This window comes from Scardinius erythrophthalmus (genome assembly GCF_964197995.2).
Source record: "Scardinius erythrophthalmus genome assembly, chromosome: 1".
Lineage (NCBI taxonomy): Eukaryota > Metazoa > Chordata > Actinopteri > Cypriniformes > Leuciscidae > Scardinius > Scardinius erythrophthalmus.
In genome coordinates this window covers 29,432,821-29,458,998 of record NC_138221.1, presented here as the reverse complement: position 1 = coordinate 29,458,998, position 26,178 = coordinate 29,432,821, and the positions used below count along the sequence as shown (strand labels likewise).

General features: G+C 36.6%; 1 protein-coding gene across 1 annotated transcript; it reads left to right on the top strand.

Moving 5' to 3' along the window:
- The first annotated feature begins 967 nt into the window (after window positions 1–967).
- Window positions 968–25,050, top strand: elac2 (elaC ribonuclease Z 2). The gene is made up of 24 exons (XM_081371884.1): window positions 968–1,385; window positions 2,523–2,573; window positions 2,673–2,743; window positions 2,919–2,983; window positions 3,065–3,122; window positions 3,941–4,009; window positions 4,118–4,264; window positions 5,233–5,288; window positions 5,410–5,468; window positions 5,974–6,046; window positions 6,160–6,272; window positions 6,414–6,512; window positions 6,593–6,731; window positions 9,622–9,707; window positions 10,114–10,235; window positions 10,553–10,643; window positions 12,406–12,544; window positions 12,947–12,985; window positions 13,077–13,186; window positions 13,329–13,428; window positions 19,956–20,076; window positions 21,712–21,790; window positions 23,154–23,298; window positions 24,113–25,050. The coding sequence occupies exons 1-24, from the start codon at window positions 1,135–1,137 to the stop codon at window positions 24,353–24,355; spliced, it is 2,526 nt and encodes an 841-aa protein (XP_081228010.1). The 5' UTR covers window positions 968–1,134; the 3' UTR covers window positions 24,356–25,050.
- Window positions 25,051–26,178: the final 1,128 nt, after the last annotated feature.

The window sequence follows — 26,178 nt, the reverse complement described above, 5'->3', positions numbered from 1 at the left end:
TGGAGATTATGTTGTGGACTGCCATTTGTTTGTTGGATACTGGATCCTTAAAATGCACTTATTTAATACATCATATTTAAGAGTCCATATAAGACAACAACAACAACAACAACAACAACAAAACTTGGTATTCCTCATCGGAGGATTCCTCGGCTGTCTCGCGCCCCCAGGTGTCCGATATGAATATTATATTAGATGGCAACATTTTGCTGTCAAAAATTAAAGATGACGTTTATTAAGTGAAGGGTTAGTGTTTTATATTTGATACGTAATAAAAAAACTATTATTTTCCCTCTAGAAGCGACTGGCGGCTCAGAAAGCTGATTTCCCTTTGAGCCAAGTTCAATTTTCACGAAGTCTTTTATCTTACTGCTGAGATTTTGACACTTTAACGTATAATCGTTCCAATCTAATAAACATAAAGTAATAAAACACAAAGTAATATCTGAAATTCAAATGAGAACGCAGCACAACAATGTCCATTAAACCATGGTGTGGAAATCATTATCCAGCATTCAGAGACGCCTGTGATTGGTCCGTCCTCAACAGCGCTGAGAAAAGTAACGGTTAGAAACTGACAGCTCGTCGTTTCATTAGATGACTGAACAATAACAGAGAAGGACTTTGACAATAATCATTCACAATGTTTAACTTTTAACAATAGACATTAAATTAAAAATATAGAGTTAATAATTAAAATATTTTTTACAACCTTTTTACTATTTATGGTAGACAGAAATGTTGATTCGCTACATATAGTGAACAATTTTAGAAGTGCGACTGGTTAGAGTCTAACCAGTCGCACAAGATTCTGACAAACACATTTTGTCGATATCAGATTTAAACTAGATGATCTATTAGCGATGAAAACCCTGTTGAATCATTTTAAAAGGCACATTTATATTAATATCTAAAATATTTTCGCGTCATTCCACCTGATTCTATTTCTAGTCCAGACGTCATCATCACGCGCCGGAAGCGTCCAGCAGCATCAACACACACACACACATGTGTGAGTGAGTCCTTCAAACTGCTGTGCAGTACAGAAACAAACAGAGCATTCTCGGGATATTCTTTTATCTTTATTGAGCTGATATTATGAGCCGCTCCTCGTAGGCGCTCGCGGTGTTTATTATGCTCGCGCGCCTCCGCGGCTCTTTCCTCACACACACACACCGAGCTCTGAGAGCCGCTGAAGAGACTCTGATGGACACACACTCCTCCGGGAAGACCAGACCACTGAAAGACACGCGGCGACATGTGAAGACGAGGGACACCCGCAGGCAGGGCGAGCTGCACGGGCCGTCCACCGTGTATGTGCAGGTCGCGGGCGCGGGGAGTCGCGATAACGGCGCGTCGCTGTACGTCTTCTCCGAGTATAACAGGTGAGCCTCACGCGACATCATGCAGTGTCACGTGACAATGGATCTGTCATGACATGAGGGTCAAACATCACACTATATAACAGCAGCACACATCAATAATCATCATTACATTAATATATCAGTAGTTGGTGTACAGTAAAATATCAGCTTATTATTTTTTTTATTAAAATAGAATAAAGGTAACATTACATAAGTTTCAATTAACACTAACAAACATTAGCACATTATGTAATTTAATGCTTAACAAATCAGTAGTTTATAAATATATGTATGACTCAAGGAAATGTATTAATATATTGATTTGAACGATGAATATAAAGAGAAAAATAAGAGTGATTATAAAAAGCGATTATAAAATGTTACTTATAAAAGCACAACATAACATTAATTGCTTGGTAACATTACCAAACATTGTCACATTATGTTATGTTTAACAAATCAGTAGTTTATTTACATGCATGGTATACTTTTATACAGATTTTATTTGAATAAACTTGATTATGAATAGAAATTTTGAATACATGCTTTAAGATATATCATGATATTTCATGTTTTACTATTTAAACTTGATCTAATATAACGTTATCTGAGTTGATGAATTATAAATATAAAATTACATAAATGTTTTAGAAAAAATCACAGTGCTACCTATAAATATTACATATAAAATTAATATATATTATAAAATCTCAAACTTTATTTGATTATTATTTGACTTTATTTATTTTAGTATTTATATAATCACTTATCTTTCATTTAAAAACAACATTTACAGAAATTCCCTTATAAGAGACTTTTATAAATGAAATATTCCCTTATAAATGATTGGTCAATAAAGAATAATCACAAATAAAAGTCATTAAACTTTGATTCAGCAGATATTGCGGTGCCTTGGATAAAAAAAAAGCATCTACTAAAGGAATATATAGATGTTTTATTATTTATATTTGAATATACATGAACACCTAAGCCGAATATAGTGTGAATTATTAGTGAAATTGATGTATGTATGTATAATTATTAGTTAAATTGAGTATAAAATGTCAAGCCACCTGTATGTATGTATGCATGTATGTATATAGCCTAGCGCTCTATATCTACAGTATGTTAACCGTAAAGCATGTGCTTGATATGCAGGTATCTGTTCAACTGTGGTGAAGGAACCCAGAGACTGATGCAGGAACACAAGTAAGAGATCAACTAACACTGCAGATTCACTGTGACGTGACGTAATGACACTCTTCTGTGTTCACACGTCATGTGTTTGTGTTTTGACTGTGTATCCAGAATGAAAATTGCTCGCTTGGACAACATCTTCCTCACCAGGATGAGCTGGGAGACGGTCGGCGGTTTATCAGGTGCTTTAGCATTTCATTCCCTCGCATTTGAAGCTTTTCCAGTTTTTATTTTCTTCCGATCCACACTATTTTCTTGTTGCTATTTGCAGATTTTTGCATTGGCGTGTATAGACTAAGATCAGATGCTCTGCTCTGTGTTTGACAGGTTCATGACTCTGTGTTTTGTGCTTTGCAGGGATGATCCTGACCCTCAAAGACACGGGAGTCCCTCAGTGTGTCCTGTCAGGACCGCCACAGCTGGTGCGTTCATGCAGATCTTTGTGTCCGTTTGGATATTTTTCTGGTGGTGTTTGACTGAACTGTGTTGTTCTGTTGTTTTAGGAGAAATATTTACAGGCCATACGAGTGTTTTCAGGACCGCTGGAGGACATTAAACTTGGTAAAGTCCACCGTTATCATTCTCCTCTAGCTTCTCATATCAGTTATACATGCAGTGCTGTTATAGTTTACTAAAATAACATAAGCTTTAAATAGAGCTCAAATAAAATATAAAAGCCAGATGAACAAGTTCTGCAGTTTTTGTTTTATTTTAAAAGTGCACTGTGTAATATTTAGGAGGATCTGTTGACAGAAATGCAATATCATATACATAACTATGTTCTCAGTGGCGTATAAAGACTTTACATAATGAACCGTTATGTTTTTATTACCTTAGAATGAGCCTTTTCTGTCTACACACACCGCAGGTCCCCTTACACGACATGTTTCTACAGTGGCCCTGAATGGACAAACACGTTTCGTCACTGTTGTTTTTCGTGCAAAGAAGCTAAAGCTAAAGTCAGCGAATAAAACACTGACACAATGATGAACAAGTAACAATAATATTCACAATAACATATCTTTTACTGAATAATAAAGTAAACATCATTTCTTAATTTATCTTTGTAAAGAAACCTTATTGCTGAACTGGCTACCATTGGAACTGTCGGCCACTGTTACTTCTGTTGGGTGCAATTCACAACCTCACCACTAGATGCCGCTAAAAGTCACACACTGCAGCTTTAAGTTGTTGAAGTCCTATAAGTGTAAAAGTAAAGTAAATGTGCTAAAACTAAAAAGAGATGAAAATAAATGAAATCTAAAAAAGTCTAAAACTAATAAAAATGACTACTGAAACTAGAGAGTAGAAACTATAAAAGCTAATTGACAATTTTAATATAAATGGTATATAAATGATACTAAACCTTTGTTTTGCAGCTGTCAGGCCGTACACTGAACCTCAGTATAAAGACAACACGATGACCGTCAGTCAGGTTCCTCTCTTCTGTGAGTGTCGCCTCATCATACACTGTTCTGAACATTTAAAAACCCTTCACATGTACAGGATCCTTCTCTACTCTCTCTCTCTGTGTGTGTGTGTGTGTGTGTTTGTAGCTGAGCGTAAGGCCGAGGCCGGCAGGCGTTCCCCAGGCTCGGTGCGCAGCTGCAGTCCTAACAGTGGTCAGAAGGGGGCGCTCAGGAGACAGGAGGATCTGGAGGAGAGTCAGAGTCTGAACGCCAGCAGAAGATCACCCAGTCCAGGCAAGACACACACACACACACACACACACACACAGACATCGGTTTATGAGCTGCTGGATGTAGCGTATGCATAATTGGTACACTCATTACTGCGGTGCATTATGGGATTGAATGAGTGCACTCGATAAGGTCAGACACCACTACAAATGGCTGTCCCCTCAAATAATGCCCTATTTAAGGGTTAGGGTGATTTCGGACACAGCCTAAGGCTTCAGTTTATCAGGGTTGAAGCTGAACTCTGCAGGACTGATGTCGCCCGTCCCTGTTCCAGTTATTTACTTGAATCAGATAATGAATAATGATAGGATAATGAATCAGAAGTCTCGTATATTCACTGAAAATGACTTTTTCCTTACAAAGTAAAGTAGAAATGAAACCTAATACAATTTGTTTTAAATGAGTCACAAACTATGTAGGTTAAAGGGGGAAATGCTATGTAAATTATAATTTTATTTAATATATATTGTATTTAAATTATTTATATTATTATTTTATTGCTTTATTTAATGACATTAGTGTTAAATAATAAAAATATAATAAGATAAGTGTTTATTGCATTTGAACTACATTGTTTGTTGATCATTTGAAAAAAATGTGTCCATTATTGTCTAATATAATTCAAATAATGTATTAAATTTTAAATATAAAATTAGTTTTGTTCAATTTAATAAGAAATATTTTCAATCTGAGTTCCATTTCGCCAGTTATATTGTTATATTATATTTTCTCCACTAATAATAATTAAAGTGATTAAAATATCATTTTCCATTGCATTTGAACTATACGTGTGGAAAAAAAAAATCTAAACTTGTCATCCAGCAAATCTTTAAACAAACATGTCTCATTTAAAACTCAGTTTGCATGTCACATGTGCGTCATATTCATAATTTGTGGTTGTTTTGAAGCGCACTTAAAGAGAGTGGCACTAATGTGTTTAATCAGAAATATGAATGTTTTTTTCTTGACAGAAGGCAAAGGAAATATCACCAGAGATCCATCTCTCGTGGTGGCCTACGTGTGTAAGGTCAGCAGAAATAATCTGAAATCTACATGATACAATTAATAATTATAATAACTATGCATCTTTTCACCTTTTGCGATCATACTGTGTCTAATAACTTATTTTCCATGTAATGTTTCTTCAGTTACACTCCAAGAAAGGGAACTTTCTGGTACTGAAAGCTAAAGAGATGGGCCTGCCGGTGTGAGTATCTGATCGGTTGTGTGTTCAGGACTGAAATATAACACACATGTGAAACCAATAATTTGGCCGATACCAATAATTCTTTATATTTGAAAGCCGATAACCGATATTTTGGCCTCTAAATCTAAATCAAAATTTGTATATAATTTTTGAGATCCTGATTACAAAAACGCAAGTCTCTCCATTAAAAGCCACGTCCCAAACACACAATTATAATATCCTCATTATAATTTTATGTAGTCGATATGACGGACTTGCGCTGCACATTAACTGTATTTTCCTTTTTGAAGTGATTCCAATCATATTTCAAGCAATTCAAAACCATCATGGCTCATCTGAAGTGTCTAATCTGAAGGAAATAATCCATTATTTATTTTATTAACTTTAATATATCGGCCGAATTTTCTGATCAGACCGATAACGATGACATTAAAAATGCACATATATCAGCCGATATATCACGCATCCCTAAATATGAACATATGCTTGTTTTCTTTACCTGTAGGGGAACAGCAGCCATCGGGCCCATAATCGAGGCTCTGAAAGCTGGGAAAACTGTCACACACGATGGAAAAGAGGTGATTCCTCAGTTCTGCACAGGTGTTTCTGAACATCTGTAGCGTCGAGAGACTCCAGTGTTGATCTGAAGACTTTGGATCTGGTTGTTCTGACTGTGCAGTGTGTGTTTCAGATCCGACCGGAGGAGCTGTGCACTCCGGCTGATCCCGGACCTGTGTTCATCGTGGTCGACTGTCCGTCAGAAGACTTCATTCAGCCGCTCTGCACCAATCACGTCTTTCAAAGGTGAAGAAACGTGTCCCATGAGGGGCTTCAAACTATACAGTTTGCACAGTATAAAAACCATTACGTCTATGGAGAGTCCTCACAAAGATAGTGAACCAAACGTGTGTGTGTGTGTGTGTGTGTGTGTGTGTGTGTGTGTAGGTATCAGAGCGGCGGATCTGAGGACTCGGCGGCTCTCGTGGTCCACATGACGCCGGAGTCGGTGTTGAACACGGATCAGTACAAGAGCTGGATGGAGAGGTACAGCTGGACTCCAGTGATCACAGGAATCTCATCGTGTGTTTGTGTGTGTGTGTGGTGACGGGTCTGTTGTGTCTCAGATTTCCCAGCAGCACGGAGCATCTGGTGATGAACGAGCAGTCGTTCACGCCTCACAACGCCCGCAGTCTCAAACTCCAGACACAGCTCAACCTCATCCATCCCGAGATCTTCCCTCAGCTCAAACTCTACAAGAGCAAAGTACAGCAACACACACACACTCCTAGTGCTTTAGAGTTAGAGATGAGATCAGTACTATATATATATATATATATATCAGAGTTTCCGCTAGAAAAAAATGGTGCCGGTCAAAGTGACCGGCAGAGGTTTCGTTTTCCGGACATTTTGAAGATATGCCGGTCAAATGTTGCCTCATAATTAGTCAAGTTGAGGAAAACTGGAGGAAGGCTATGTAACTTAAAAAATGACATAATCAGGCCGAACGCAACATGTTTATTAGCCTAACTTTCAAATAAAAAAACGGAAAAAAAATATGAACGTCCGATTGGCGTCAATCAACGCCAATTGTTTTTTATGGTTTCACATTCATAGTTTAACAAACCAATCCCCCTTCCCCACATAAAATATCTGAAGCCTATTGTTTTTACTCAAGCGAACTTCCCAGTGTCTCTCCACAACTTGCAATGCGCATAAGCCGCGTAACCCGCAAGGCGACTTCGCTGCTTCGTCTTGATCCGATTCTGCAGCGAGAACCCCCTCTCTGTAGGAACACTCGAGACCCATTTTCTACTATGGTTATGTAGCCTACGTTTCTTCATTCGGATCTATTTGCGATCCATTCCATTCTGAACAAACAACGCAGTTTATATGCTTCGTCCCTGTTTCATTATTCATTAAGATAATAATTAATAAATGCGCCCATAATTATCAGTGAACTTGATAAATGTTGCAGATATGTTATGTTTTGCTATGCATGCACAAACAAATGCCTTTCAACTTATGTGTGCAAAATTCAGAATAAAATGAATGTGCAGCAATTTGTACAAATAGAGAGTCTAGGTCTACTATACCTGTTGTAGCCATTAAATGAGCTGATTTAGTTTAATATTTGTTAAAATATTATAATGTTATTTTTTTAATTTATGTTGATTATGAAAAGTGAACCGCACGAGTAAGATATGATGCGCAATAAGGAGAGACATGGAGCGGGTCAGACATGATTTTGACCACTTAATTAAGTTTGGTTTTGTAGAATGACTTTTTTGAAGTGAATTTCGTTTTGTATAAATTGTATCTTAATTTTAATAATTTTTTTATCAACCAATTGCCTGTATTTAATAAATAAGCAGCAAAATATAGCAGACGATAGGCCTAATCATGCGCGGGCGCCTCGGTCACTTGCATTGCTCGTGAACAGGAGCGCATCTCATCCTAATTTAACGAAACTCAACGTAGGCCTCACAGACATGAAATGTATCTTAAAGCTTGAAATGTATTTTTAACAATTTAAAACGAAAAGAAATAGGCTACTCTCTGATTATGTAATCCATGATGTGCATTTCTCTCTATAGGCGCGTTCACTACGGAGATGACGATCGTCAACTTCATCTTTACAGCTGTTGTTGCTGTTAATAAACTAAAAATAATAGGCCTATAATTTTATTAAACAATAAATTAAATGAAATTGTAATTGTATTAAAAAAGCAACAAAAAAACCCTGTTTAAGTTTTTTTTTACCTATAGGCCTACGCATTAAATTCAGGTAGGCTACTGAGTCACTGCCCTCAGTGCCCAGAAAAGCGCTGAAACGGAGATGAAGGGGAACCCGTTTTTATATATTTTTTGGCTTATTTTAACTGGCCCATCCAGTTTTCTGGAGGTGCACCTCAAAATCCTGGCGCCGCTAGTGCTTCGCAGCGGTCTGATATCAAGAAATAACAGACCGCATTCCACATCGGAATTCAACCAAGCCATGTAATAATGTTTAAAAACGTTCAAACGGTAGAGCCTGTTCCTTTATAACATAGCCAAAGGTCGGTGTATTTTTGCTTTATTACATTTTATGTAGGAGAGTCAGAGTCTGGATTATAAGGCAATTTTAATCGGACAATTTGACCGGAGAGATTTAATTTTGTCGGACATTTCATTTTTTTTCCGGTCAATGTCCGGCAATTACCGGACAACGGAAACCCTGATATATATATATATATATATATATATATATATATATATATATATATATATATATATATATATATATATATATAAATATAAATATAAATATATATATAAATATAAATATATAAATAAATAAAACATTTCAATTAATACTTTTTTTATATCTTTTTACTTTTTGGCATTCAATTATTCAATTAAATAGTTTCTGTACATATTTCTGTAAGTATTCACTGGATCATTCCATATTTACATAATTAAATATTTAATAGACTGTAGTAGACATGAAAGAGGTAATGTTTTTTATTGTCACGTGATCATGGTGGGGGGTCACGGGATTTCGTAGGAATGTGAATATTAGTCACCTGTTCACTGATTGAGATAGGAGGAGGGGGTGAGCAGGGACGATGTATTCTTTGTTGACCACTAAACTTTGTACCATCAAGAAACATCGGTCTGTGAAATACAAAAGCTAGTAAAAGTTTATTCTTCAACGATGTTTTACTTTATGCGTCACAAGTGCATAGAGTCCCTTTCTTAGTCTCTCAGCGGTTTGATCATTGGATTGAGTAGCCGCTATAGACTCTAACAGTTCATTTTTTTTAATTAGATTTCAACCATTTCCATTGGTAAATTTTTATTATAATTTGTCAATATATTCATTCTGGTGTAGAATAACAATTTGATCTGATTTGAAAAAAAAATTGTTAATTTAATATGAAATAGTTTCTGTTATGTCTCTGTAGGTCAGTTTGGTTAGATTTTGATTATTGCCAGTAGGAACATTTCAACTATATATTATTTGTCAAGTGTTTATTGTCATTTAATGTACTTAATGTACTTCAATGTTGTTGTGTTTTTCTAATTGAAGTAACTATTTTAAGGTATTTTTCTATTTTTGCCTAATGTGACTTCAGTCAGTTATTAACGGGTCTGTTCTTTGTCTCTGTTGCAGGAGCCTCAGGCGTCTCTAAGCGTTCCCAACGTCAGGGCCGAGTGTCTACTCAAGTTTCAGCTTCGGCCCAAACTGGAGTGGCAACGGTCAGTTCAGGTCGTTGATCCACAGTGTGTCACATGATACAACTGAAATACAGTAGTGGATCAAAACCTTTCATCAAAGTTATACATGAATTTTGAACGATCCCCGTTCTTGTCTTGTCGAACCTTTCTGATCCACTTCAAATGTTGACTACTGTAGTTTAATTGTGGTCCTCATATACCTCATATATTTTGTTCACAAGCTCATTGTGCAAGTTAATAGTGTGAAACAAGGCAATAATTATGAGTTAATCAATTTTTACAGCTTCAACAAACCAGCTCTTAGGAAGTTCTTATAAATCTTGATCTAAGTTGAGGCACTCTTGTGTGTGTGTGTGTGTGTGTGTGTGTGTGTGTGTGTGTGTGTGTGTGTGTGTGTGTGTGTGTGTGTGTGTGTGTGTGTGTGTAGAGATGCCATCCTGTCCTGCGACTCTGAGGAGTTTGCGAAGGAAGCCGCCGAAGTGCCAAACTTTCTTGAGGAAGTTGAGGAGTGCAGAAAGTTCCAGGCGGCTGCGTCCGTCTCCACATCTGGTGAGCTTTCCAAAAGAGAGAGAGAGAAGGAGGGATGAAAGCATTGAATTAGAAGAGCAGAAAGACAAGAACACTTCCAAAGCTTGACATTTAATTTCCTCAGAGTAAAACTTTCTTCACTTCTCACTCTCTCTCTACTGTATCTCTGCCAGACGACTCAGATCCTGCAAGAGTAAATGGATTTATGTAATGGTCATAATAAAGATGGATCTCGTCTATATGAAGTTTTTATGCTCTTATAGTGGGTTTATGTGCTGAATTAATTAAATTTTCAGATGTTTATCGCATTTGTTTGTTTGTTTCCTGTGCTGGTGAAGGCGAGAAGTTTCCCGAGATCGTGTTTTTGGGCACCGGCTCGTCCCTGCCGATGAAGATCAGAAACGTCAGTGGCACTTTAGTGAACATCAGGTAATATTTATCAACGGTCATCATTAGAATGTGTAGTTTTGAGGTGCGTACGGCTCACGTGCAGCAGACACACGAGGAAAAATGAAGTTCGTTCATTACAACATCATAGTTACCTATTCCAAGTCTAATAATATCTTCAAGCCATGCAATGGATTAGCTAGACTAGCCGTTTATTTCGAAGCATAATTAACCAAGGGTCCAAAACTAACAAACTAAAATTACTGAACATAAGAACTACTCACTGTTGTAAACGCCACAATAAAAGCACAGAATAAGCAAGTAATAAGATCCTGGTTGATGAGTGATGATCTTCCAGCGCAGTTTCAGCTGTGCGCTTCTATAGCGAACGCTAAATTAAGGATTGTCAATCCAATCCAAAAGCGCTCAAGCTGTAAATCGGTGTGTGATCGCTCTCTACTCATCGCCCCGTCCCACTATACCAGAGATCCGGTTTCCATTGGTTCCATCAGATCCTGTAGCTTTAATGGCAATGTCTCTCATACATGCGCGATATATGCGATTACTAATGTTTTCTATGAAGTTACAAACAAAAATGTGGCGCAAACGCATCATGCGTATACTGTTTACACGTGCATCTGCAGTGCTTTTTCATACATATACTTGATATAGTTTGGTTTCTAACTGAAACAAACATGCTTGTTGTATTCTGCTAGTTGAGACCTTTTCAATGATATTTGACACAAATCTACCTGGTAATGTATGATGATTTTATAGATCACTATCATGTAAAGCAGTTATTTTTTCACACCAAGAAAATAGAGCACTTCAGTATTTCAGCAAATTTAAAAGCACTTGTTCAGTGATGGTCATATTCCCCATATTCACTGTAAAGCCGAGCTTATAAGCTTTAAAACGACAACTATTTTGTGTTGGTTAATCAAGTGGTAGTTAAGTAACATGATCATTTAGTTGCGCCCTCCGCTATATATCCAGCTATATATCTATATATTTGTCTGTCCGTCCGTCCATCTCATAAAACGGATAGTTCCGGTCCTTGATTCTGATTGGTTGAGCCATGTTCGAAGCCGTTGTAAATTACTCAACAAACACACACCTATGACCACATTACATTAGTGTTACTACACACACACACACACACACACACACACACACACACACACACACACACACACACACACACACCTGTGACCGCATTACATCAGTATTACTGCACACAACTGCCGTTTGTGAGTCTTTGTTGCTGCATGTGTTGCTTAGCAACCTCTTTGGAACTACATTGCTTGGCGGAGGAATACATGTGTTAAAACGTTATGTTTTTTTGATGCTGGTGTTTATTTTATGAATAAAATAAATAGTAAAATTAATATTTTTATGGAGTAACCATTTTATAAAAGCAATAAGCCCCTTGAAGCCATGTTTTACAGTGGATTTAGAACAGCTAAGGGGGTTTTAGCTAACAACGCCCCTTAACTGTTCTAAATCTACTGTTAAACACGGCTTCTAGGGGCTTATTGCTTAAATATACGCTAAATAAGAGTTACTACAAGTCACTGGAATTATTTAATCAACATTGATTCCTTTTATGCTGTTGCTATTGATGTTTTCTAAAAACAATTTCCATGAAATATGGTTATTTTATCGTGGTTAAGTTGGTTTTAGTCCCTCTGGCTCACATTGTTCCAAACAATACTTCTTAACTGTGGTAAAATCACAGTAGCACAGTGTGTTTTATTGCTATAACATAATATCTGTGTGTCTGATCATCATCTCTGCTCCTCAGCCCGTCTCAGTCGCTGCTGTTGGATTGTGGGGAGGGAACGTTCGGTCAGTTGTGTCGTCATTACGGCAATGACGTGGACACAATCCTCTCCAAGCTCTCCACCATCTTTGTGTCGCACCTGCACGCAGATCATCACACGGTGAGGCCGTCACTAACACAACATCAAAAAACATTAACATAAAAAAAAATAAATAAACCAGTTTGTTTGGCCATAAAGACCGCTTGACTGTACGTTATCCTGCTAATTATATGGATACTTGCCAAATAATTAAATAAATGATCCATTATACAGTTTAGCATCAAAGCAGCTTTACAGAGATAACAGGAAAATAATGCAGCAAAGTTTGTTTCCAGAAGAAAATAGCGTCATAGTTCAGCTTAAGTGATGGTTCATTTTTGTTGTAAAAAAGTTATTATTTTAGTTAATTTAGTCCAGAGCAGAATCGCTGAGAGATAAATGTATAAAAAGTAGGAATATCATATCAGTGTTTCGCCATTTATCGCTCTGCTGACATTGCTGTGTGTTTTGTCGTCCACGCAGGGTTTGATTCAGTTGTTATTGGAGCGCGAGAGAGCTCTGGTATGTACATGTTGTATTTTTTGGGTTCAGTATGATTTTGTGCTTGTGTGTGTGGATTATTTCACTGTGACCGTGGTCTTGTGTGTTGCAGACGAGTCTTGGTAAAGCGTTCAGTCCCGTGTTCCTGATCGCGCCGGTACAGATCATGACGTGGCTGAACCAGTACCACGACCACTGCCAGCAGATCCTCAGCCAGATCAAGTACGAGACCGAACTTCACTATATCTGTGTCCGTCTTTCTGTCAGAGCGTCTGTCATTCTCACGAGTGACAGTAAATACATTATCAGTGTAAAAAAATGTATGTTTGTTTCTTGACACTTATCGCTTCTGTTTTTTTTCCAGTATTATCCCATCAAAGTTTTTGTTTGACGGTGCCGAGATCCCCAAAGCCAAGACCAAATCCTTCATTCAGACTGTCCTGAAGAAGAATGACCTGGTCAAGGTCTGTAGAGCCTTTTTGTGATATATCTAAAAAAATTTGTTGTCCTTTTGGTTATGCCCAATATATATTTGAATGTTTATGCATTTGCTCTTAAAATTAGTTTTATTTTATTTTGGAATCATAATTTCAAGCAAACACAGTTGCAAAGGAAAAAGAAGAGAAAAAAAGTTTAATGCAAAAAAGAACATTAAAAAAGTTTATTACATTATATTTTATTTATTTATATGCACTAGCTATGCCCAATATATATTTTAATGTTTATGCATTAGCTCTTAAACTAGTTTTATTGGATTCAATTTTATTTTAGAATCATAATTTCAAGCAAACAGCAGTTTCACAGAAAATTAAATAAAAAAGTTTAAAGCAAAAAAGAAAAAAGTTAAAAAAGTAACTGATGATATTTTATTTATTCATATGCACCAATGTGATGATTAATCAAACTTTATTGCTATTTAAAATATTATTTTTCTGTGTCTTCATGAACTTTTTGGTTGTAAGGAAGCTTAATGGCTGTATAAAAAGCGCATTCAAATCTCAATCACAAGATCTAAAATGGTTGTTAACTTTATAAGACCAACAAACTATTATACATAATTCTTTAAAATATCTCCCAGCTGTACTCAGACTGACAGATTGTGATATCAATAAATAATAAAGAGTGATCTATGTTGTGACTGATCTAAAGAGTGACTGCTCTCTCTCTCTCTCTCTCTCTCTCTCTCTCTCTCTCTCTCTCTCTCTCTCTCTCTCTCTCTCTCTCTCTCTCTCTCTCTCTCTCTCTCTCTCTCTCTCTCTCTCTCTCTCTCTCTCTCTCTCTCTCTCTCTCTCATGGAGGAGTGGGTTTGCGTGAGTGGATGTGTGTGAGAGCGTTTCTAATTGTGTTATATTATTGTTTTTCAACTCTTTCTTTATCTTTAAATATTGGGAGTGGTTTTTCTTTTTTCCTATTTTTTCTTTTTTCCTTTATTTTTGTTTGGTAAGGTTAAGATAGTTTAGGGTTTTTCTTTCTTTTTTTTTTTTTTTGTTTCCCCGTGTGGCCTTTTCGGCGTCCGCATGGCGGGGGGAACGAGCTCGGTTTCCCTCCGGAATGGGTTTAGGTGTGTACCGGAGCCGACCGCTTCGATAGAGGACGTGTTGATTGTAGTCGGTGATCAGGTTGGTCATGAAAATATTAATTCAGCCTCGCGCATGAATAAAGCTGTCGTCGTTTTTTTGAAGACTGAACCACTTGTTAATCAAATAATTGAAAATGGGCTTTGGGTGAAGGGGATGTTTGTGCCGGCAACTCCTTTGTATGCACCGGCTACAAAAGTTATAATTTCAAACGTACCTCCGTTTATTAAAAATGAAGCGATCGTCAAAGAATTGTCTCGTTTTGGGAAATTAGTCAGTCCAGTTAAGATGGTACCTTTAGGATGTAAAAATCCAGCTTTAAAGCACGTATTGTCATTCAGACGACAAGTTCACATGCTTTTAAATTCTCAGGATAAAACTCTAGATGTGTCGTTTAGAGCAAATGATGGAGATAGTTCCTATGTGTTATATGCAAGCACTGAAAGCTTACGATGCTTTGAGTGTGGCGATATCGGTCACAAAAGATTCGTGTGTCCGCATAAAAAGAGACCAGATGAGACTCGGGTAAGAGAAGAAAAAGATGTGGAAAATGAAGCTATAACGGAGAGTCAGGTTGATCCGAATCAGGCTACAATGGAGAGTCAGTTTGATCCGAATCGAACTACAATGGAGAGTCAGTTTGATCCGATTCAGGCTACAATGGAGAGTCAGGTTGACCAAAATCGGGAACCAGAGAAAGTTTCAGAGGGCCAAGGTGTGGATACAGGTGAAGAAAATGAGGTGAGTGCAAATTCTAGTAAATTTGCTGGTGTTTTGCAAGAAGAGCAGCCTTGTTGTAGTAGTGAATTAGCTTTAAAGGTGGTGACTGTTGAGGAGGTGGTTTCTGGAGAGTTATCAATGAGTCAGGAGGATGATGGATTAATTTTTGACGATAGTTGCTCTGATATATCTGATTGTCCGAAAGTAGGAGATGAGTTGTATACAGTCGAACAGATTAATGAGTTTCTGGATGAAACAAAAGGAAAAAAGGTAAATGTTGCTGATTATTTCCCGGATGCTGATAAGTTCGTTGCTTCAGTGGTGTTGGCGCGGAAAACGTATAATTTTTCTGTGTTATCACAACAGAAACGTTTTCGGTTGAAAAAACATATAGCTGCGGTAAGGCAAAGGAAAAGAGTAGGAAAGGAGATAGGGGGAAGTTTTAAATAAATGTAATGGCTGTGTCTCTGTCTCCTTTGTTCTCTTTTCTTTCTTGTTTTCTTCTTCTTTTCTGTCTCATGGAGCCTTTGCGAGTAGCATCTTTAAATGTAAATGGCCTTAGAGATAGAAGAAAACAAGCTGTGCTTTCAGAATGTTTAAAACTTAAAAATATTGGAGTGACTTTCCTTCAAGAGACCCATAGTGATAAAAACAATGAAGTAGAATGGGGTCTATGGTGGGAAGGAAAATATATTCTTAGTCATGGCTCTAATGTTAGTTCGGGTGTAGCTATATGTTTTAGTCCAAGCTGTAAGGTTATCTTTTTATCTAAACACGAGATAGAGCCAGGTCGTTTATTAGCTGTAAAAGCTAAAGTAAATACTCAAAATGTAATTTTTGTGAATATTTATGCAAATAATAAAGGACCTGAGAGAAGTGTTCTTTTTAAGAAAATAGAAGTTTTTTTAAATACATTAAAATCAAATGATATTGTGATTTTGGGAGGTGATTTTAATTGTACTTTAGATTTTAATATGGATAGAAATAATGAAGAAACACATCATCAGTCTTCATCTGTTTTGACAAATATTATTAAGAAGTTTGAGTTAAATGATATATGGAGAACTGAAAATCCTTCTTTAAAGCAGTATACTTGGGTAAAGGTTGCAGAAGGAATGATTCATGCTGCAAGATTAGATAGGTTTTACATTTCAAATAATTCAAGGAATAGAGTCTGTAATGCTAATATTATTCCTAATATTATTTCAGATCATAAAATGATTACAATAGATTGTGTATTGTCAAAACAACATAAAGTGGGTTCATACTGGCATTTCAACAAGAAGTTGTTACAAGATGTTGTTTTTTGTGCAAATTTTAAGTTATTTTGGCAGACGTGGCAGATGCATAAAAATGATTTTAGAGATATTATACAGTGGTGGGAAGTCGGAAAAATCCAAATTAAAGTTTTCTGCCAACAATATACTTGTTATTCCTCAAAAAGAATGGAAAATACGATTAAAGAACTTGAAAATGAGATTTTTGAAATTGAAAAGAAAATGTTGGAAAGACATGAAAATCAATTACAAAATGTTATATATGAAAAAAAACTACAGTTAGAAAACATATTACATGGAAAAGTAAAAGGAGCTCTTATTAGAGCCCGTTTTTCTCATATTAGAGATATTGATGGACCAACATCTTTTTTTTTTTATTTAGAACGAAAAGTGTGTCAAGAGAAACAAATGTTGTGTTTAAGAAATGATAGTGGTGATTTATTTTATGACCCATCTGAAATGAGTAATTTTGTTGTTGATTTTTATTCTAAACTGTATGATAAAGAATTGACAGATTTGGACAGTAAAACGGAACTTTTTGAGTCAATTCCAAAACTTATGCCAGAGCATGAAGAAGATTTAGATTGTATTTTAAGCTTTCAAGAAGTAACTAAAGCTGTGCAAGAATTATCAATTGGAAAATCCCCTGGATTAGATGGTCTCCCCTCCGAATTTTTCAAACAGTTTTGGGAAATTATTGGGGAAGATTACTATGAAGTGATGTTATGTTCAATGAAAACTGGACTTTTACCTACTAGTTGCAGAAGAGCAATTCTTTCTCTGCTGCCAAAAAAAGGTGATCTTACTTTGCTTAAAAATTGGAGGCCTGTAGCCTTATTGACAACAGACTATAAGATCTTTTCGAAGAGTATTTCTAATAGATTGAATGAATATATGGGCGCATTAATTCATCCGGACCAGTCATATTGTATAAAAAGCCGGTGCATTAGAGATAATTTATTTCTTATAAGAGATGTCATTGACTACTCAATGTTAAACAAAATTGATTTAGGAATACTATCCTTAGATCAAGAAAAGGCATTCGACAGAGTGGATCACTCTTATCTGTTCGATGTTTTGAGAGAATATGGCTTTGGGAATGTTTTTATTTCATGGATTAGATTACTTTATGAAAAAGCAGAATGTATGGTAAAAGTCCCTGGAGGGTTAAGCATGCCTATTAAAGTCCGAAGGGGAATAAGGCAGGGATGCCCATTATCTGGTCAGCTCTACAGTTTAGTCATTGAACCATTATTGTGTAAAATAAGAATGTCATTGAAAGGTTTGCACATTGAAGGATCATTTAATAAACCCATGAAACTTTCTGCATATGCTGATGACCTCACTGTGATAATTAAGGATAAAGAAGATATACAAAGTATATTAAGTTGTATTCAGTGCTATGAAAAGGCTTCTTCATCTAAAATAAATTGGGGGAAAAGCGAAGCTCTATGGTGCGGAACCACAAGTTCTATACCAGTACTGCCTGGAAATGTTGAATGGAGTAGAGATGGTTTCAAGTTTTTAGGGTTTTTTTTAGGTTCAGATTTGTATAAAACGAAAAACTGGGATGGAATAATAGAGAAGATGTGTGTACGTTTGTCAAATTGGAAATGGCTACTTCCTCGATTATCATATAGAGGAAGAGTCTTGATAGTAAATAACTTAATTGCATCTTCTTTGTGGCATAAAATGGCCATTGTGGACCCTCCTTTAAACCTCATTAAAGATATTCAGAGACAATTGGTTAATTTTTATTGGTCTGGGCAGCACTGGCTGAGAGCGGCTGTCCTGTATCTACCAATTTGCGAAGGAGGACAAGGACTTATTGATATTGAATGCAGAGTTGCTGCCTTTAGATTACAGGCTGCTCAAAGACTTTTGTATAAAAGGCACATCAGCTGGACAGATGTAGCCTGTGGACTGTTGAGAAAAGGAGGACAGATGGGCCTTGATCGACATCTTTTTTTAATGGACCTTGGTGGAGTGGACTTAACTGGTCTAACGCCGTTTTATAAGACAATGCTTAGAGTTTGGAAAGTTTTTTTCAACTCTCGAAAACAAGGACCTGTCAACGGTTTTTGGGGAAAAGAAGAACCCATAATTCATAACCCTGTGCTGTCTGTAAAAAGTTTAAATTCTGTTTCAGTGAGAAATGCACTTGTAAGAGCAGGTCTCACTAAGGTGTCATGCTTCCTGGATAAAGACGGATGGTTGGCCCCGGAAAACATTGCGATAAAGATTGATGTGAAATCCTTGCGTTTTTCTGAAAGACTTTTAACTGAAATTGTAACTGCTGTACCCTCTGATTTTAAATGTGCTTTGGATAAAGAAGTATCAGAACAAAAAGATGATGACAATGTAAAAGATTTTCCAGAACTGGAAGTAAAAGTTGGTGTAGTGTCATGGCAGGAGGAGGAGGGAAAACTGCTTACTTTCAGTACTCCAGAACTAAAATCCTTTCATGAGGTGGGCAAGAAATCCATGTATTATGTCTGCGTAAAAGTAATGCGGTTTCAAGAATTGAAACAAGTACGTGAGTCAAAATGGCAAGAGATATTTGGCACAGATCTCTCACCCAAACGCAGCTGGAGAACTTTATATAAGACTCCTACTGATAAAAGAACTGGCGATTTACAGTGGAGGATCATACATGGAATAGTAACAACCAATAAACACAAAGCTCACTTAGATTCCAGTTCTACTGATATTTGCCCTTTTTGTCCAGAAATTGAATCTATTTTTCATTTGTTTTCAGAGTGTAATAGATTGGAGCCACTTTTTCAGATGTTAAAAGAGTGGTGTGATATGTTGGGTCATGTTTTTAGTCAAGAAAGTTTTATTTATGGTCCAAAGTATCGATATAAAACAAGGAATGTTGATGTCTTTTTGAATTATTTGTATGGACAAGCTAAATTAAGCATATGGTTGACAAGAAAAGCTAAGATTGTGGGGAAAGGTTCCACCAATATTGTTTTAACATACAAAGGTTTGTTGTCTGCTCGTTTAACGGTTGAATTTGCCTACTATGAACTTGTTGGAAAATTGGTAATGTTTGAGGAATTTTGGTGTTTAAATGGAATCTTATGCAAGATAAGTGATGGTTGTTTAGAAAAGATGTTATAATTTTTTTTTTTTTTTTTTTTTTTTTTTTTTTTTTTTTATTATTGTGTGTGAGTGTATAATTGTGGAATTATGAAATTCTATTTTTAAACTGTAATTAAAGGTTTTTGTCAAGTCAAGTCAAGTCTCTCTCTCTCTCTCTCTCTCTCTCTCTCTCTCTCTCTCTCTCTCTCTCTCTCTCTCTCTCTCTCTCTCTCTCTCTCTCTCTCTCTCTCTCTCTCTCTCTCTCTCTCTCTCTCTCTCTCTCTCTCTCTCTCTCTCTCTCTCTCTCTCTCTCTCTCTCTCTCTGTGTAGTTTCAGACGTGTTATGTTCGTCACTGTAAGAACGCGTTTGCCTGCAGTTTGACGCATCAGTCCGGCTGGCAGCTCGTGTTCTCTGGAGACACCATGCCCTGCGACGCCGTCGCCAATATCGGTAAAATACACACACACGCACACACACTATAACTGCTGATGCTTTTGCACACAAGTGTATACATATTACATATCATGCCATATCATATTCTTATAAGAGGTGAAATAACTAAAACTGGCCTTTCAAAGGTCATAGTGTTTAGAAGGTGTAATCCACTGATATTTTTAGTTTGTGTGTGTGTGTAATTATTGTCCTCAGTGATGATTCCGATGAAATTCTAATCAAAATGTAATAAATTTAAAAAAGTACCAGTATGATGTATAAATAGTTCACTATGTAAATTATGGTTTATAAAATTACGCTTTATAATAATGTTCATTTTGTTAACATTAGTTAACTACATTAGTTATCGTTAACTAACAATAAAAAAAACGGTAACACTTAACAATATGGTTTCATTTAATGTTAACGCACTGTGAACTAACATGAACAAACAATGAACAGCTGTATTTTTATTAACTAACATTAACAAAGTTAAATACAGTAGTAAATGTATTGTTCATTGTTAGTTCATGTTAGTTAATACATAACTAATGTTAACTCATGAAACCTTATTGTAAAGTGTTACCAAAAAAAAAAACCTCTAAAGCATTGATTAGTCTTAATGTTAATTCCAATATTTGCTAATACATCATTCAAATCAAAAGTTGTATCTGTTAATATTGTTTAATGGACCTGAACAAACAATGAAGAGTTGATTTTTTTTTTAAATTAACTAAAATTAACAATGATTAACAATACATTAGTTACAGTATTTATTAATCTTTGTTAATGTTTGTTAATGCATTTATCAACGTTAACTATAATAGGACCTTATAGTAAAATGTTACCTAAATTATTTTGTTTTGTTTTTTGTTATGCATTTAATACAAATGTCATTGATTCTATTGATTTTGAGCTGAAATGTGAGCCGGAAAAAATGTTCTTGAGAGGTTTCTTGAGTTTTGTGAACACACACACACACACACACACACACACACACACACACACACACACACACACACACACACACACACACACACACACACACACACACACACACACACACACACACACTCTCACACACACACACACACACACACTCTCATTAAGATTTACGGTTACATTTTGCATGCTATTAGGTTTATAGTTGCATGTTTATGGTTAATTCTCAGTCTGGACAAACCCTCAAAATATTGAGTTATTCAGAATCTGGTCATTAAACGCCCATCAGTCCGGTTGTAGAGAGAGAGAGAGAGAGAGAGAGAGAGTCTGTAATTGCGTCTGAATCTCTATAGTGACTCACAGATTGATACGAATGAAGCCTGCGTTTAAATCCTGCTTCCCGTCTTGATCAGCGATGTAATCGATCACACAGAAACCTCTTTAATGGCTCCGGTGGGTTTTCATCCTTCCCCCTCCCGAACGCTGAGATGGTTCGGTCCGCTCGACTCATTAGGAAAGGTCTTTGGTGGTTCGGTGCTTGTTTGGCCGCTGGAGTTCTCGTGATTGATTTCTAAAGGGAAAAAATGGAGTGTGTGTGTTGGTGTGTGAATGTTTGTGTGTGCTTTACAATAGGGTGAAAGAGGGAACAGCATGTCAGCTGTAATTTATCTGCGGGGAGAGAGTTTGATTCATCTCTTGGTTTGTTCTCAGGCAAGAATGCCACACTTTTGATTCATGAAGCCACGCTGGAGGATGGGATGGAAGAAGAGGCGTTAGAGAAGAGACACAGGTAACATGAGCACAGGTTCAATGACACATCCAGATATAAGAGAAATTCAGATCTACAGGCTCATATCAAGTGTTTTTTTTATAATGTTTGTTAAAGTCTGTAACACCAAATCTGTCTTAATTGAGTTTTTCCACGATCAATTCTGACCAGTTTTACAGGTAAAGCAGCAAAAACACCCTCTTTAGTTCCATGTAAATGCCTTTTCACATTGGCTGTTGGGTCAGAAATAGTTGTAACTACTCATCCTTCAATAACAGCCTCTCTTTACAGTTGCATCTTATTTTGTTGACATAAAACACTGATAATAATCAGAAATGTTTCTTGAGCATCAAATCATCATATCAGAATGATTTCTGAAGGATCATGTGACACTGAAGACTGGAGTAATGCTGAAAATTCAGCTTTGATCACTGGAATAAATTACATTTTAACATATATTCACATAGAAAACACTTATTTTGAATTGTAATAATATTTCACAATATTTTTTACTGTATTTATGATCAAATAAATTCAGCCTTGCTGAGAATAAGAGACTTTCAAAAGTACTTTTGAATGAGTAAAAAGGTATTGTCTTTTCATTGTGGCACAATTTCCATTTCCATTGTTCCAATGCATTTCAACTTGGCATGAATTCTCTTCCATTAATACTGCAAGTGTTAATCAGCAGCTCTTAACGAACACTTCAGCTTTTGCCTTGAGGGAAGTGAGGTTGTATTGGGGAAGTGCAAACCAACAAAACAGACAAGAAGATAAACCATCTTTTGATTTGAGAGCTAAAAAACACTCAGTCGCAGACATGAGGAGAAGACCTTCTGAAATGAAAGTGGTCAGCTTTCCCAGAGGATAATGCGTTTCCTGATGGAGGACTCATTTAAAGCGGCTCTCTCTTAAAGTTCTGGGATTCTCCTGTTAGATGAGCATTGATTGGGTTTCTTGTCGTCCGCCGTAGCGCCGTGTCTCAGGATGAACCGCTCCTCGTGTCACGCCTGGGGCCTTTTCCAATCGAGCTGCTGAATAACTCGGAGAACTTCTGAGTGGAATTGATTGGGGATTTTGTGGGAGTTCATTTGGGTTTCAGTGAGGAATTGATTGCCTGAGAGGCTGGAGAGGGTCGTCTAAGTCCGTGAAGCTTCGGTTTAGCTTTATCCGCTGAAATGCACACATTTACAGATTTGTGTTTCGAGCTTTGTAGGGAACAGTCATGAGAATTGGGTGAGGGCAACAGTATTACAGCACTCTATTGGTGCAGACTTTTCTAATGCCGTTTATTGTGTAAATTGAAGTTGAGGCTCAAATTCACTTCCAATGAAGTTGCATGATTGTGTCAGCGATCTTTGTTTGAATCTGAATCTGTTTCCAGCACCACGTCTCAGGCTATTGGCATGGGGATGAAGATGAACGCTGAATTCATCATGTTGAATCACTTCAGTCAGCGGTACGCCAAGATCCCTCTATTCAACGACGACTTCAACAGTAAAGTGGGAATCTCGTTTGACCACATGAGGGTGAGAAGACACATACTGTCAAATAACTAACATCTAATTCTTAACTAAAATCCTGCCTTCCTTTTGTTCTTACTTCCTTAGTTACTTCCTCTATTACTTACATCATCATCCCTTCCTTATTTTCCTCCTTCCTTTCTTTGTTACTTCCTGCATTATTTACATCATCATCCCCTCCTTATTTAATTTTCCTCCTTACTTCCTTTCTGTTACTTCCTGCATTACTTACATCATTCCCTCCTTATTTCCTAATTCATTTTCCTCGTTACTCCCTTTCTTAGTTACTTCCTGCATTACTTAAACCATCATTATGTCCTTATTTCTTACTTTTCCTCCTTACTTCCTTTCTTAGTTACTTCCTGCATTATTTACATCATTATTCCTTCTTTATTTCCTTAGTTATTTTCCTTCTTACTTCCTTAGTTATTTACTTGCATCCTTCCTTACATCTTTAATTTCCTACTGTTACTTCCTGCACCTTCGTTTATTCCTTCCTTTCTTAGTAATTTCCTTCCTTACTTGCATCCTCCTTTTCTCAGTTACTTCATACATCACTTATATTTTTCATTTGTCTTCCTTTTTTTATTTCCTTAGTTGTTAATTCCTTATTTACTTCCTTAAAAATCGGAAAGGAAGTAACTAAGGAATGTATGATGGACACAAGGATGCCTAATTAGTTGCTTCCTTCTTTCCCTTTATTCCTCTTCCTTTTGTATCTCACTTTTTTAGTTGAGAAATGCTACACAAACAAAATTGAAGTAATATTCCATTGTGAATCAAATGTAAGGTTCAATGTGTTGTTTTCTTGTGCTCTCAGATTCGTTTTGGAGATTTCCAGATGCTTCCGCGGCTCATTCGGCCTCTGAAGGCATTGTTTGCGGAGGAGATTGAAGAAATGGAGGAGAGGAGAGAAAGGAGAGAGATGAAGAAGAGCAATGAGCCTCCGTCTAACGGAGAGTCCGGAGCGAGCCGCCAGCTGGAAGAGACGAGCCGAGGTGCCAAGAGAGAGCAAGATGACCTCAACCAAGAAGCAGCCGTCAAACGACTCAAGGCGAACTGATGGCCAATCACTCAGGGTGAGGGTTACATCAGCCAAACCTATCAGAAGACAGGCTGGGGGGAAACTGAACCAGTCGGCTATGAACTTAACATATATATCATAAAATCCATGTTGGGTAGGAGTCCAGCTGGGTGAGATTAAAGCAGCTGGAGATTAATCCGAGTTACTCTGAAATACAGTGTATCGGTTACTGGCTGGGATCAGAAGTGAAATCTGTCCCGCTGCTATTGATTCTGCTTCAGGCCTGACCATGGTGCCGGTGGGAAAGTACACTACCATAGATTTCTTTTTTGGAATGTTTGCCATTTTAATTTCAACCTGAAACAGAAACTTTTCAGCACTGAAGAAAGACATTACGTTTGTTATTTTCATATAGAGATTGAGTTATGGAGAATTTCACTTTACTCACTTAAACTTAGTTATTTCACTTCAGTTTGAGTCAGGCAGGGTTTTTTTGTGAGTAAACTGGATGCAGTGGTGTGTGAAAAAGGCACTTGTACATTTTCTCTATGTAATTTTATTTTATGCACATGAAATGGCTGATCAGCTTAGGCTTTTCTAATTATTTTAGGCAAATAAACAAAAACCTGGATAAGTATTTGTCATTATTTTATATTTTTTATTTATCCCTCCCCCGTAATTTTACTAGTGCTAACACCATTTTCTTTATAAATAAATACTGAGTATTATTACTTGAATCGCTTGAAATAGATTTTTTAAGGGTTAATATAGAATATCAATTTCATTATAGCTAAAAATATACATTTCAAATGCATATAGTTGGTTTAGCATAAATGCCTATATAATTTATGTAGGGCATAAATACATTATATTTTTAATCATTGTTTTTTTATGGTCGTGACTGCTGATGATACATCTATGAAGTTTGCTGAAATAATTGGAAATCACCTTCCAGCTACAGACCATTTGTTTATGATAAAGATTTAAAATTGTGTATTAAACATGATACAACTGATGTTTTAAGTTTAAAATCAAGCTGAGAGAGGAATGATGAGGCAAAAATGTGCTGTTAGTTAAAAAAAAAACAAATAATACTAAAATAGACAAAATGACTATCAGCAAATATCTACTCTTTCACAACTGGGATATTGGGGTGTTAAAGCCAACATGAAATGGTTTTTGCCTTTTTACTTATGATGTAACTGTAAAATGTAGGCCGGGATGACATTTCAATATCCAAATCAATTCATGACTTGGATGGTGAAAAGTGTCGGGTGGTTAAAATAAGAGAGCTTGGTGACTTCAGCTGAAAAGTAATTTAAGAGGTGGAGAAAGTTATTTTGCTCTGAATAACATTAATTGCTGAGTAATTCATAACAAGACTAGAAGCGTGTAATTAAGTTGACATTAAATAATAACAGAAACCACTGGGACAGATGCAGGACTAAGCTTTTGTTTAATCGTAACTCAAGACAAAGACTGCATCATCATTTTTTCCCAATGGGAACTGATGAAGCTGTCACTAAAGTAGATTGTGCCGTCAGCTAACAAAGCTTGTGATTTAATGTCACGTCTCTGGGTTTGATGGTTACTCTGTCATTAAGTGCTTCCCAACAGGAAGACATGTTTGCTTTGCCGTTTATGCATATGTCGAGCACTATCTTGACATCTAATCAGATTCAGAAAAATAAACTGAAGAGATATAGCTCAAAGACATGAAAAATTAAACGATGTCTGTTGCATCTGTCTGATACTGGTATCAATTTATTACACAAAACCCGAATGTGTCTGATCTTGTCGACGGCGTGTGCTTCGCCCCGGTGTTCGCTAGCAGAGTGGTTTTGATCTAATATTCATCATAG